The 15,452-nt window shown below is 37.8% G+C and overlaps 1 protein-coding gene across 1 annotated transcript; it reads right to left on the reverse strand.

Moving 5' to 3' along the window:
* Positions 1-1,936: 1,936 nt before the first annotated feature.
* sypl2b (synaptophysin-like 2b) lies at positions 1,937-9,801 on the reverse strand. The gene is made up of 6 exons (XM_026925143.3): positions 9,702-9,801; positions 9,452-9,526; positions 7,697-7,818; positions 7,359-7,566; positions 4,769-4,960; positions 1,937-3,177 (listed from the first exon to the last, which is right to left on the reverse strand). Exons 1-6 carry the CDS (start codon positions 9,705-9,707, stop codon positions 3,055-3,057), a joined length of 726 nt encoding a protein of 241 aa, XP_026780944.1. The 5' UTR covers positions 9,708-9,801; the 3' UTR covers positions 1,937-3,054.
* Positions 9,802-15,452: the final 5,651 nt, after the last annotated feature.

Genomic DNA, 15,452 nt, shown 5'->3' on the forward strand with positions numbered 1-15,452 from the left:
TCAGTGTCTCACAGTCAAGCTTCTGTTGTAATTTTTGTTTGTTGGTGTATGTGTGCCTTAGTATTGCTTATAGTCTGTATGTTTTTGCCTCATGTCCACAGTTCATGTTTATGGTTCTTGTTTTCGGTTTTTTACTTGCTTTGTTTGCACATTACATTATAAATTATCCATCTCCATCTCCAATCAATCTGTGATACCCACGAACTTTTCCACATTTTGTAGTGTTATGAACTGTAACTGAAATGGACTTAATTGGGATTATCTGTCATGAATCTACAGAAAATATCCCATAATTTTGAAGTAGGAGAAAAGTAAATATAGTTTGCGAAACTATTTACAAATTAAAAATGTAAACTCTGAAGTCCCGTAATTAGTTGACTGGAGTCTTGTATGCAATTAAGGTGTCACGTGATCTCTATATAAACACACATTTCTGGAAGGCCCCAGAGTTTAAAGAACTTACCTAAACAAACAGGACCATGAACAACCAAGTAGCTATCAAAAACGCCCTGGGGCAAAACAAGTTGCAGAAAAGAATATACCAAAAAATATACAAAATCTCCTATGCAGCACCAATAAATCCAATATTTAAAAATGGAAAGAATATGGCACAACTGAGACTCTGCCTAGAGGAGACAGTCCACCAAAAGTCAGTGACTGGGTAAGGGGGGCATTAGTCAGAGAAGCAACCAGGAGGCTGGGGATGTTGGAGGTTCTCTCTTATAATGAGTCCAAAATTTAACTTTTTTTTCACCAAGTTCTACATTTGGCGGAATCCGAACACAACTCATTACCCTGAGGACACCATCCCCACAGTGAAGCATGGTTGTGGTAGCATTATATTGTGGGGATGCTTTTTATCAGCAGGGACTGGGGAACTGGTTAGAGGTGAGAGATGGCACCAAATGCAGAGCAATCCTAGAAGAAAACCTGTTATATTCTGCAAGGATGGAAGTTCACTTTCTGACATGACAGCAACCCAAAGCCCAGTCAAAGCCCAGACTTCAATCTAATCGAGTATCTGTGGCAAGCTTCTGCTGTTTAGGATCCACATGTACAAAATTGATAAATGATAAATCTAATCAAGTTCATTTTTCATTCAGGTTGTAACACTACAAAATGTGGAAGGGGCGTGAATACTTATGCAAGGCACTGTCCATTGACCTAGTCTAAAGTCTGACTGAAATGTTTCATTTTGGAGAAAACCAGTGAGCTATTTATGTACAAATTTCTCTATAATTTTGCCAAGGAAGGGCAGATTGGAAATTGGACTGTAATTATGTCTGATGGAAGAGTACAAGTTGTGTAGTTCTTGAGTAGTGGTCTTGTAGCAGCCATTTTAAATGAGTCTGGAAATCAGTCTGCTTCTAATGAGCTGTTTACTATATTTACAACTGTGCTACAGAGACAAGTACCTCTTTAAAGAAGAAAGTTGGAACTGGACCCAGGGCGCATGTTGTTGACATTATCCGACAAATAACAGAACACAGCTTGACTTCATTAAGTTTACTAAAAGCATTTAGTGTTCCATGGACGAGAGGTTCTTGGATTTAATACACCACTAACCACAAATGCCAGAGTTTGTTGTCAGTAATAATCTTGTAGAAGTACTTTACCACAGCACATAAGCACTAATTTAACACAAAATACAGCATCAACCAATAAATTACCACCAGAATCACTAAGCACATCACAAATATGTCAATATAAACATATTTAATGTGCTTCATGGTGGAATTTCCCTTTAATTAAAACACAATCACCCAATAAAGTTAACAGTCAATTTTACAGTAAAACTATATGAATCATTTTTGCTTGGTTTTAACAGATTCCTAACCACATAACTTGTGAGTTTTTATGAATGGGTTCATCAGTGCATACACAGAACGGAATAGGTTTGCTCTAACTACACAATACAACACAATACAATACAATATACAAACAATACAATTTTATTTGTTGAGACACATTTGGATATCACATATGCAAAACAGTTGAACAAAACACTCTTTAATATTACTGGGCAGTCGGTGGTCAACTAGCAAAACTGAACAAAGGCATTAATGGGGGAAATAGTCACACTTTTATGAATGAACGGGAAACCATTCAGTCATTATCACTCATTTAATCAAGTTAATCAAAATTAATAGCAAAGCAATAACATGGCTGGAGATGATGGATAAGGAAATGTAATTGGTACTGCATTACAAAGCAATGTAATGAGTTATTACAAAGTATTTTTAGAAACAGAATATATGTATTTTTTTTAAAAAAGCATATTGAATATTGTGACCTCACATTTAAAAAAAAAAAACCAAACAAACCAGAAATATTATTAAGTAACAAAATGGTTCATTTCATGAGGGGCCTGTAGGAAAAACTAAAATGAAAAAATAAATGAAGGCAGCACAAATTCATACTGTAATTCATACTGTATGCATAGTTTCTGTAATAGATGTCACCAAATGTAATAATCTAACAGCAACTAAACTTAATTTCATGGTTTACATGTCATTTAAGAACTTGGAAAATTTCATGCCAGTGGTTTTTGTGATCTAAATCCCCAAATATCCATGATTTTTTTGTCAAGTTTTGTGAAAAGAAAAGGGTCAAAGTACAGAACTGCACAGAACTGATCAGGAATGACAAAAAACACTAGGCTGAGGTTGCTGTCCATAAAGAAGTTACTAAATATTAGGGTTCGAGTGCATTTTCATCCAAAACCTTGGTTATTTAAACTATGTGTTCAGTATGGAGTGTGTGTAAAGTGTGCCTTTCTTTCTGATGCACATCAGATCACATTTACGAGTCATATATATGACTTTACATAGACACATTTTCTCACACTAGATTTCTTGACATTGACTGAGTAATTTAGAGCAGTTATATGGCAGTGGACTAGTTTGAACTGAGTGTATTGCACAAAGACATTGTAGACAAAAACCTTGCTTCCTGTCTTCTGCAATGTCACACAGGAAGTTTAGTCACTCAACCACAACTGCGTCTGAACTGCAACGGATAACTGCAGGCATAGCCACTTCTCTTACTTTTTTGTCAAGGCTGCCTTGTTGCTTCTTGCTGAGTGGCTGAAGGAGCGGCCTGTGTATGGAAATGTGTCTCCTTAAAGATGAACCAGCAGTTTCCCGCCCATAAGATCAGATTAAGAAACCCAGAAATCTAGAAAAGGAGCAAAAAAGTTCTTAGGGGATAAAAGTTTTTTACAGTTGAATCACGCTGAAGCATATTTAATAGCACCCTGTTGTCTGTACTAACTAAATAGATCGAATTAGCAGAATTTGTATTCACAAGTCATTTCTGGTTGAGGTACAAAAACGTAAACATCTGTTCACCCTGAATATGTGTAACCATCTCACCTGGCTTGAGGAAAGTCATTACTCTACCTTATCAAGTCAAACACCTTTTCGAATTAATGTAAGAATTATTTGGAAAACAACAACCAAGGCTGTAAAAGACTCACAGTGGACACCCGAGATGGACAGCTGTTTACAGCTGGCATTTTCATGTGTCTCCACTATTTGTCAGGATTGCCAATGATGCCAAAAGTAGCAGACATCACTTCAAAACCAGAGTCAAAAAAATACTATTCAATACCAAACAAAAAGTGCTTATATTTAGCTGTTGGATGTCATTTCCTTATTCTCACAATAAATCAGTAATAACAATTGTTGCACCTTGGTGAATTAACTTTGCAATAATATGCTGTACTTTATTACTGCTTCATCAGGAAACATTGTATGATGGCACTAATTAATTAAACTAATTTTGCAATGGTCTTGATGTTGGGCTTTAAAAAGTGTCTAGGGTTTAGAAAGGGCAGCAGGTACTGCTAAATGAAACATTATATTGTTGGACAGAATTGCTATATTAAAGCTGTTGAGCACATGGTTTATTAGAAAGCATGCAAATAAAGCTTTCATTTCATTTGTGTGATGGTTGAAAGCACTTCATTAGATGAGCAAACTTGAAACTAGATGCATAAATCCTGCACAAAAAGCCACACAGCCATGTGTAAAGTTTTTTTTTAAAACTATGTAAGACTGGTGGTTTACGAAATAACATCTGAAGGCTAAATATATACACTATCTTTGCATTTTCGTTTGCTATTGGCTAGGAATTTTGGTTCTGGTTTTGAAGTGTTCCTTTTGGCAGATTTGGCAACCCAGATACTGACAAAATGAGACCACACATGGTCATTGGAGGCACATTTGAGACACACCCTCTGTCCACTCATAATCTGATCACCTGAGACGGATGTTAATACCAAGCCTGAAAGGGGCTGATATTAAAACCAATTATATAAACAATGACTGTAAATATACAGTAGGCACAGCATTTACAAGGCAATTATCTCCAAACCTGACATCAGTATCAATAAATACTAAACAGAACAGCTGCGTTAATTCAATACTAGTCATGTTGCTTAGTAAACAGAGATAAACCCACAATATTTACATTGCTAGTAGCTTCATAAAACCAGGCCATGCACTTTAAATATGTTCCTGTCTAAAAACCTATATAGGTGGTAAGTATGACAACTGGCTAAAAAAATCACTATTGCGGCTTGCCTACTCAATCAATCACAACTACAACAAGATTTTGACGACAAGCCATACACAAAATGCCTTATAAAACACATAGACAACAAATCACATAATTTTAACTTCATAATTATGATATCCACAAATACAGAGTAAAACATCTGAAGTTTAAGACACCATACTACCTACAGTCTTCAAAGCAGTCTTACCACTGAAGAATTGAGGGGGCCAAAAGTAGGAAGGGCGCCTGGTGTGCACTCGTTTGGCCGGATCTTACAGACATTGGGTAAAGTAATGAGTGTTGTTGGACTCGTAGCCAACTTCACATCAGTCAGGCCTTTTCCCCAAGCAGAAGAAGCCACCAGCCACAAGAATGTGAAGATTCCAGTTATTAGCAGATCCTGTGGAATCAGGATAGGGTTTAAGTGGTCATTCATGGAAGATAACACTAATGATTGCTGTGCATATAATCTTTTTGGTTCAACACGAACATCTACCTGCAATTTACAATTTATGGTCAAATGTATGTTGATACCCCTCCTAATTATTGAGTTCAAGTGTTTCAGTCACTCCCACCAGTGAATAAAATCACGCACATAGCCATGCGATCTCCACAGACAAACATTGGCAGTAAAATGGGTCATACTGAAGAGCTCAGTGACTTAAAAAATGGCACTGTCATAGGATCCCACCTTTGCCACAAGTCAGTTTGTGAAATTTCTGCCCTGCTAGATTTGCCCCAATCAACTGTAAATGCTATTAGTGTGAAATGGAGGCATCTATGAGCAACAACAGCTCATACGCAAACACACAGAGTGGGGCCAGTAAGTGATGAAGCGTGTCGTGCTTAAAAATCACCTATTCATGGGTTTCTGCGCACAAGCCTAAGATCACTATGCGCAATGCCAAAGCGCTGGCTGGAGTGGGGTAAAGCACACCGCCACTGGTCTCTGGAGTAGTGGAAACATCATCTCTGGAGTGATGAATCACGCTTCACTATCTGGCAGTCTGATGGATGAATCTGGGTTTGGTGGATGCCAGGAGAATGCTACCTACTGGAATGCCTAGTGGCAACGGTAAAGTTTGGTGAAGGAGGGATAATGGTGTGGGGCTGTTTCTCAGGGTTTGGGCTCGGCCCCTTACTTCCAGTGAAGGTTAGCGTTAATGCTACAGCATACAAAGACATCTGAGACAACTGTCTGTTTTTAACTTTGTGGCAACAGTTTGGGGAAGGCCCTTTCCTGTACCAGCTAGACTGTTCACAAAGCGAGGTCCATAAAGACAAGGTTTGACGAGTTTGGCGTTGAGGAACTCCACTGGTCTGCATAGAGCCCTGACCTCAACCCCACTGAACACTTTTTGGATCAACTGGAATGTGGGATGTCCAACAAGCTCATATAGGTGTGATGGTCAGGTGTCCACATACTTTTGGTCATATAGTATAATTTAGTGTTTAATTCAGTGTTTTTAGTTTCTCAGATAACAGAGCGATGATGTGCCTGAGACCTACATGTCATCTCATTTATTCATTCATTCATCTTCAGCTTTATCCTAGTGAGGGTCAAGGTGTATCTGGAGCCTATGCCAGGAACACTAGGCGTGAGGCAGGAAACACACTCTGGATTTGACACCAGTCCATTGCAGGGCACCATACACATGAATTCACACACTCGTGAATTCACACACTCATTCTTTTTCCAACCTTCAACTGACGAGTATCTGTGAACCTGTGTCCACTGTAGCCTCACATTCCTCTTCTTGAATGATAGTAGTGGAACCTGATGTGATCTTCTTCTGTTTTAGCCCATCCACTTCAAGGTTCAACATGTTGTTTATTCTGAGATAATCTTCTGCTCACCACAGTAGTAAAGAGTGGTTATTTGAGTTACAGTAACCATCCTTTCAGCTTGAACCAATCTGGCCATTCTCCTCTGACCTTTCTCATCAACAAAGCATAACCCTTGCAGAATTGCTGCTCACTGGATTTTTTTGCATTTTTTGTGTAATCTCTAGAGATTGTTGTGCATGAAAATGCCAGAAGATCAGCAGTTTCTGAAACAGGCAAACCAGCCTATCTTGCACCAACAACCATGATCAGAGTTACCGAGGTCACGTTTCTAAGATGTTTGATGTGAACATTAACTGATGATTTTGTTCTGCAGATCTATCTGCAGGATTTTATGCACTGTGCTGGTGACACATGCTTGGTTGATTGCATAACTGCATGTGCAGGTGTACAGGTGTTCCTAATAAAGTGGATGGTGATCGTATAGCTAGTTCTCAAATGCCTCGAGTTTGTTTCCCCCTTTCTTGCAGCTGCTGTCTACAAAACACACACTTCTACTTCTTCATTTACACATAAGTGAGAAAAGATAACTTCTACCACAGTATTAATTTCCCAGAAGTCTGAACAACATGCAACTCCATCAGGTCACTTGACCTGAGAGGTCCAACTAATGTATACTTCTTCTATAGTGCCACATATTGTTCACTTTTTTATAGTTGCATGGCCATTGCTCATTGATAAATTATGAACAGGATGTAAGCCAGTGGTTATAAATAGTGACCTACTCATTTAACACAAGTTTTATTTTCAATCTCAAGGTAACACTGCACTCACAAAACTAAAAACCCCACATACTGTGCAAAGCAAAGTATGGAGACTATTAATCTTACCCAAAAGCAACATTCTGTTACTTTAAAGCATCAGATTAGTATGATATAAAAATAAAGTGAATAAAGTCAAGCCCAGTGCAGATTTCAATTCATAAAGTGCTTATTACACTAAAGCAGACTCACAATAACAGGGCCACGGTTTGACTCGCGATATACATGCTGGTAGCCAACATACACCACAAGTATGCTGGTACAGTACAGGAAGGCCAGGACTCCAACTGCAACGAAGAACTCAGCTGAAGATGAATGGTCTCCGATCAGATAGTACTTTTTCCATTCTGCTGTTTTGTTGACTTCACAAGTTGGCACATCAAACCCATTTTTATTAAGTCTGTGTGAGACAAGACAAACTGGGGTTTGTATTTTCCAAAATAAAGATAAGGCCATAATAATAAATTCAATAATACCTGGTAGTTTGTTAGTGTGCAGTACAAAATGTAATAATGTTTAATAACATTTACCTAAAAGGGTATTCGAAGGAGACGTTGATCACATGGACAAGATGAGTCTCTTGACATTTGATATTAAAGCTTGTGGTGCCGGAATAATTACCAGTCGAAGCAAATGCAAATATGGCAAACACCTGAGGACACAGTGCACAAAAACAAATACAGTAAGAGCAAGAGAATCCACAAAATAAAAGAAGAAGCCTTTGCCTTTGGTCAAATTGTAATCAAATGACGGACTTGTAATAATTATACGTCACAGTTCCACAGTGAGGTCAACATTTAGTAGGTAGAGACGAGGATGGAAATTGCATCTTTGGGATTCTGTTAAATGTATAATCATTAAGAAGAATACTTTAGGGACAATTAAGGCCTAATAGTTTCCTCCCTTCAATGACATCCTTCCACACAGGAAGCTTGGGGGTTGTAAAGTCATCTGTATGTCCTTCAAAAACTCATAAATGTGAAGTCAGTATTACACACCAAAAGCCATAATGTTTTGAATGAGTCCAAGAATTTAATGTACACTGGGCAATGCAGGTGTATTTAACAGGGAAGCAGTGGTTTAGAAGGTACCAGTGCCATGATGGTTAAGGCTAGGAGTTATTGAAAAGTAACAGGTTGAAAAAGCATTTAGCAAGGCTCTCAACCTACTCCATGGGCACCATGTTCACTCAAACCTCTGATTCTTCCAAGCTAGGATATGCAAAGAAGAGAATTTCATCATACTGTACATGTGTATATGTATAATGACGAGAAAGATTCCTGCCTGTGTGGGCAGTTAGCCCAGAGAGTACTGCAACTAAAAAGGAAATACTCCAAATACTTTCATGTGAAGATAAAACATTTCCGCCAAATCAAGTAAACACTTTTTCCAAGGAGTGAAAAAACTAACTAGACAAGAAACACCATCAAGGGTAACAACAAAAAAAGGGAAGCAGTATCGCAATAGATCCGACATTTACAACTCAAATACTTTTGCTCATACTTTGGCTGTGTATGACAAGAGCGTTTCCGAAAACTGGGTGTGTTCGATAAATACCACAGACAGGCATGGAAAGCAGTGCACATCGTTTCCTGAAGGTGTAAAGAAACAACAACTCAGGCCTAATGAAAGAGAAATACACAGCACAGCCCCAGTGCTGAACAAGGACGCATATACTCGGTGTAGTAGGATGCATATAATCACTGTAAGAGTTATTTCAGCTTTGTAGATTTTATATTAACCCTGGGGACCCTGGGGAAGAGTTGCACAATACATGTTTTGCTCTAAGCAGCCATAGTCTGGGGTGTAATGCAAAAAAAAAAAAAAATCATAACACTCTTTGGTGTACCTGAGTCTTTTTTTTAAAAGTAATTGTACTTTTTAAAGTGCACTTTGACAGTGCAATACATTGCCTTTGTTTGAGTATGTCTTGAAATGGTGTTATAACACAATAATACTTATTGGGCTGTTTTTCCTAAAGACACATTGGGTGATTGTGCCTAATACACACTGATTGTATTCTTCCTTTGATATCAATGGCTGAACTACATGTTACACCTGGCCAAGCAAATCAGATCAACTTTTTTTGCTTTTTTTTTTTTTTTTTTTGACATGGCAAAACTGAGCACTATTTCCTGACATCTCATCAGCAGCTTACTCCACTCGAGCAAATCGTGAGCTCCACAGCAGCCAAGCAGAACATCCGAGTTCACACATGATTTGATGATTAAAAAAGCAGAAAAACTTTCCTCCAGTAACGACACCTTGTGAAAACGTGCACTTACCCATTCCAGGACTCGTATAAATCCCAGTGGCTCTTTCAAAGGTCTGATATCTAACAAGAAAGCTGACATTATTTTCTGAAAGAGAAATACACAATCGACTCATCACAACCAGCCACTTTAACGAGCAAAACTTTCTCTAGGAAAACATTAGCTCTGCTCGGTCCTTTCCACACTGACTTTCTATAGCTACAACATTCTCTGTATTACAGTGTTAGGTTATTAGACAGGATTAGTTAAGAAAACTCAATACCTCCATACCGCTGACTGAACAGGTCCCTGCAAAGTTGTCACTTTTTTCCTTTTTTTTTTCACTTTTGGCACAGGGGTGGTCACGTGAGTCATGACGTCGCGACCTAGGGTTGGACGAAAAAAAAAAAAAAAAAAAAAACCAGCAAAGGCTCTTTGTAGAAAGTTAGCGTTTATACTGATTCATCCCAGTGACTCGAATCTGTTGATTCCTTTCACCAAAATGATTCGTTCACTGATTGGTTCAGGTGGCGCCAGTGTATGTTTACATGCACATCAACATTCCGATATTAATTAATCAGAATTTGGCAATATTCTAATTAGTACTGAGTCATGTAAACAGTGCAGTCTGATTACCCGATTCTGATTCCCACCCCTGGAATATGCCTGTTTTAATCAGAAATTTGTTGCATGTAAACACCTTATTCATATATGAACAACACAATAACAACACACAAGGCTTGTCATGGTGTTGCACACTTTTCAAATGCACTGTTCCTCCATCTGTCTCTTCTTGTTGAAAGGGTGGCGAACTGAGCGAACGACATGCATGTATCAGCCAAGCCGACATCAGTGCATCAGCAGATCCTCGTTCGTTCACCAAGTATGAGCAGGCCTACCACTCTCGTTCAGACTCAATGTAAGGGCCGTATTCGTTCAATAGGTCCAACCAATGACATGCTCCTTCACAGCTTGCACTCTAATGCAGTCTTTAAAAAGGAGGAAACAGCTGCCAAAGCAGTCACATGTTTTACATGGCTTGGATTTAACTGAATGAAAAATAGAAGTCAGTACATGAGAACAATTCCATCCATTTTCTGTACTGCTTATCCTACACAGGGTCATGGGGGCCTGGAGCCTATCCAAGGGAACTTGGGGCACAAGGTGCCATCACAGGGCACAATCACACACTCCATGGACAATGCCAATCAGCCTACAACACATGTCTTTGGACTGAGGGAGGAAACCCCCAAAGCACAGGGAGAACATGCAAACTCCACACACACAGGGAGGCAGGAATCAAACCTCCAGTGCTAGAAGTGCAAGGCAAATGTGCTAACCACTAACCCACTGTGCCACCTTGAGAATGGTTTGTTCACTTAAAAGATTCACACCGATTAGTTCACGAACAAAACACCACTAAGCGCTAGCTAGATTGTGTTAGCTGATAACGGGGTAATGGGGCCTAAATGTGTAACTTACTTGACTCTGTAAGCTACATTGGGTGGACAGTATTGTTTTACTGTAATTTAATTTTATATTTTGTTTTGGAAGTGATCATTTTACATGTAAATATAACCAAAATCACAGCACAGCTGTTGTTTTTAACTCATGTGTATGCAGGGCCGTCCAAAGCATGGGGCGGAACCCAGTGTGAGTTAGAGGATGCGGGGCCCTACTTAGTGCTCAATTCTGTCATGTTAATATCAAATCTTGTATATGATATTTAGTACTACTACAGTGAATCATTGATCAAATACACATAAACAGATTTCTCTCATTGATCAAATACACATAAACACATTTCAATGTGCAAAACCAATTCCAGTCGTGCTGCGCAAAGTAGCATCACACACTTAAAAAAAAGAAAAAACAGCCTTGTATAGCTCAGATAATGTTTTACAATTAAGTCTTACTTCATAAAATCAACTAAAACATTGAAATCAATCAGGATGTTTAATTTTTAATTTAATTTTTTTAATTATTATTATTATTATTTTAAAAATTTCCCCTGGCTGTGGGGCCCCCTAGTGGGCGGAGCCTGGTGCAGTCCCAAATGATGGCCCTGTGTGTATGGTGATTTTGTCAGATGACGTCACAGTTTTAAAATCAGGATTTTAGCAGTTCAGCGCAGCAGTTTAGAAACGGCTAGGTAATGAGTGCTGGTTAACATGTAGTCCTAATGGTCCGCGTTTCAGCCACTATTTCATACTCGTCCCGTTGTCTGACAACTGAAAAAGATAAATATGTAAAGGAGAACAGGTTTATTGGGAATTTGGCTGTATTAAAATACAGTATGTGAGCACAGAGAGTAGGAAAGAAGCAAAAAGATGTAAAGGGCTGACACTAGGCAGAATGCAAAAACGAGGTGATGCATATGCTAATTAGCACATGGCGTCATCTAGCAACTTTTCGAGTAGGCTTTAGTTACTTTCCATTGAAAGTATTTGGCAACTACAAGCTACTTTCCCCTGAAATATTTGCCAACACTGGACTCTAAAGTAGCTGGTAATTAGCATGGGGCATGGGTCGTTCGTGTAGTTTTAGTCAAGCAATTTCCTGCATGTTATGTTCAGGGGCAGACTTAGCACTAGGCAATGGTAGCCAACCACCTTGGGCCCCCAGAAGCTAAGGGCCCCTAAAAATGCAAATTATATATATTTTTTAAATTATTAATGTTAAATAATGGGCCCCAGTCCTATATTTTGCCTAGGTCCCCCAAATCACTAAATCCACCCCTGGTTATGTCCCTTCTAAATCTTAATATTGGCTCAAACATGTACAGCACTCCAAAAAATGTGTGTGTGTGTGTGTGTGTGTATGTGTGTGTGTGTGTGTGTTAAACGGCGGTCTGTTCTCTCTTCCCTGCGGGAAGCTTACTGCTACTGCTGCTGGGAAGAGGCAAACACTGCTGTGGTCCAGTAAATACCAGGCCAAAGTGAGGTGGCTTTAGGATACTGAATACAGCAAAGTTGCAATGGGCAAACTGGCAGCGAGAAATCAAACACAGATGAAAACAAGCTCTGATTCCAGGCTGCATTACTTAGTCAAGTCACTACTCGAGATTTGCCTCTGTGGAAATCATTCAAGCCCTTCGACAGGCTTTACTTCCTGTTTCAGAAGCATATACTGCAACATACGCAATCATAGCGCGGTTCATATGCTGTTTAATGTGTCAGTGTTTATTTCTGATCTTCATGCTTCACCCAAATTGAACATTGTAGTTCCCTAATAAAACAACATGATGCAATACATACCATGTGATTCATCATCTTGTTCATTGTACATGAAATATATGCAGCTTGCACTGAAAGAAGATGTGAGGGTTGATGGAAACTTATTGTGGGTGTGAAGACCTCCAGAATAGTATCTTTTTTTTTAACTTTTGTTTTTTTAGCTTTTTAATTTACAACTGAATATATTCTTTCTATATATAAATACTGTATGTAAGTGCACACTACACTAACTGTCTACTTTTCTAACTTGTGATAATGAAGGCATATCTGTGATAGCTATGGCACTAATTGACTTGTTAACATATAATAAATGTCTGGTTTTTTTTATTTTGCAAACCTTTATATTCATCTCTAAATATATTAAACAAAGAAAAGAAGATATAAAGGCACTGGCACAAGTAAAATGTAGGGCCTGAAAATAGTCTTTCTTTTAGTAGAGTTCTTGTCATGCAGTGTATGTTAATTTTTTTGTTCTGGATTGAAATGTCAATATAGACAACACAATATGAGAAAAAAGCGATAAATGAAAATAAATGTAAAGTTCTGCACTCTGTATTTTCTATGCTTGTGGTGTAAAGAGGCAAAATTACGTAAATTGCGTCCCTGTCCAAATACTTATGGACTTGACTGTAAGCCTAATTTTTACAAACACCACAGTGTGTCACTGTCAAGGCACATTATTTTTCATACTGTATGACAGTGTAGATGACCCATTTTTTATTAACACTGGATATTCTTGGCATGCAGATAATCTGCATTTATTTGTGAAATCCTCATTTGAACCTTAGATCTCTGGTTTGTCCCATCCACACCCTGCAACACTTCTGCTGACCATCAGATCTCTCAAGTCTAATTTGGTGGTCATTGTTACAAATCAGGTTCAGTGTGCTCCTATACTAACTCCTGATTCTCCAACATTATCTTGTCTTGCCTATTTACTTAGAAGGCTATTTTGTAGCTGCCTTTTGTGTTTTGCCTTTGAATCGTTCAATCATATTTTGTCTTTGGATTATCTTTTCGTCACTATATGCCTGTGCTTTTAGCTTTTCCCAACTGTGAAATATTTACTGGACACATGGATCCTCACAGCTCCAGTAATCCAGCTTAGATAAGTCTAGATAAGTTCTCTGAAGCTTTGGAACACATGCTTTGTAGTGGCAACCACACAATGGCTCTTATTATGCAGTTATCACATGATTGCAGTCATGAGACATCCAGGGCTTGCCCAGAAATCACATGTGTGCACACACAATCTAATCATCAATGGTATCTGACACACAAGATACACAGTTAAAACACAAATAAAAGATCTGTTATCTGTGAAGGTTTAGTTTGATGGGTATTTGTTGCAATATGTTTAATTTATATAGCGTTTTTCTCAAACTCATGGTCGCTATACAGAGTTAAATAGCAAGTAAGTAACAAATAAATAAGATTCACATACAAACCTCTTATACAAGAAGACATTATAGAGATAAAAGCAGTTTGATAGAGGTACATTGAGCTGAACAAAATGGTTATTATTTCCATTTTTGATTAGATTAGCAATTTATCTATGGCACATTTGCTTCTTTTTACTGCCAGTACTCGCTGTACCTGATACAACTAGTTGCATGAAAAAGACTGAACATGTGAGAGTGTAGCCTACTATTTCAAAGTGTTATTCATATGTCTGTTCTTCATTATATAGAGAATTTTGAGGGATGTTGTGTTTGAAATCTATTCATAAGACACAGTGCTAATTGAAAAGAAGATTATAGGGAATTGTTGGCAACCAGTTATGAACTCTGACTTGACTCTGGGGGTTACATAACCCAGGGCCAAGAAGAAGGAGCAAACAAGGTGGCAAATGCCATTTGTAATTGTGCTATATGATAATTTGTAAAAATGCAAATGTGTAATGTGGTGAAGGATTGAGGATAGACATCACTGGTGCTGTTATTTTGATGATAGGCACAGAAAATATATACACTCATTCCCCACTCTGATAACTGTTGATTATTGTAGTAAATGAATAATTCATAGTATTTACTGAATTATAAGCTTTAAGTTTAATAACTGAGTTGATTATACGCACCTCATATTTATACTCCTGTTAAGTCATGGAGGACCACTTAAGACATCTTAAATACTGAAAAAAGTAAAGTGGGTACATGCATTATTAAAATTACATTTTAATTAATAAGGATTTTTAGGGGAGATTCAATAATTGTGGCACGTGAGGTTTTATTTTAAAAAATATTATAATAATTGATAAGGATTTTTTTATTCTTAGAATAAATGGACTTCAGTTAAAGATGAAATGCTACTCATATTTTTCATTGAGAGCTTAAGCTAATTAACCAAAAAGACTTTATTTATTTAAAATCTTGCATGCATCTTTACCAAGGCTGTCAATAATTCTGGAGGTGACTATACCTGCAATCTGTTGTGTGTAAGCCAAGCTTCCTATTTTTTCTTTCCTGAATGACTTTCTGACTTTCCTATTCTAGACTTCCTAGACTTTCTGACTTCCTATTTTTTCTTTCCTGAATGACTTTCTGACTTTCCTATTCTAGACTTCCTAGACTTTCTGACTTCCTATTTTTTCTTTCTGACTGACTTTCTTAAAAACAATCCAACACAAAGGCCAAATGGTAGTGCATGCATCATATAAAATTGAAATGATCTTAACTTTTGGGAAACTTGGTCAATGCTGATTTTTTTTTTTATCTTAAGATTATTCAAACAGCAAATAAGTGTTAAATTCAATTATTAAATTATTAAAGGTTTTTTTTTTTTTTTTTTTTTACACAAAT

The sequence above is a fragment of the Pangasianodon hypophthalmus genome, chromosome 8, assembly GCF_027358585.1.
Source record: "Pangasianodon hypophthalmus isolate fPanHyp1 chromosome 8, fPanHyp1.pri, whole genome shotgun sequence".
In the NCBI taxonomy this organism is placed as follows: domain Eukaryota; kingdom Metazoa; phylum Chordata; class Actinopteri; order Siluriformes; family Pangasiidae; genus Pangasianodon; species Pangasianodon hypophthalmus.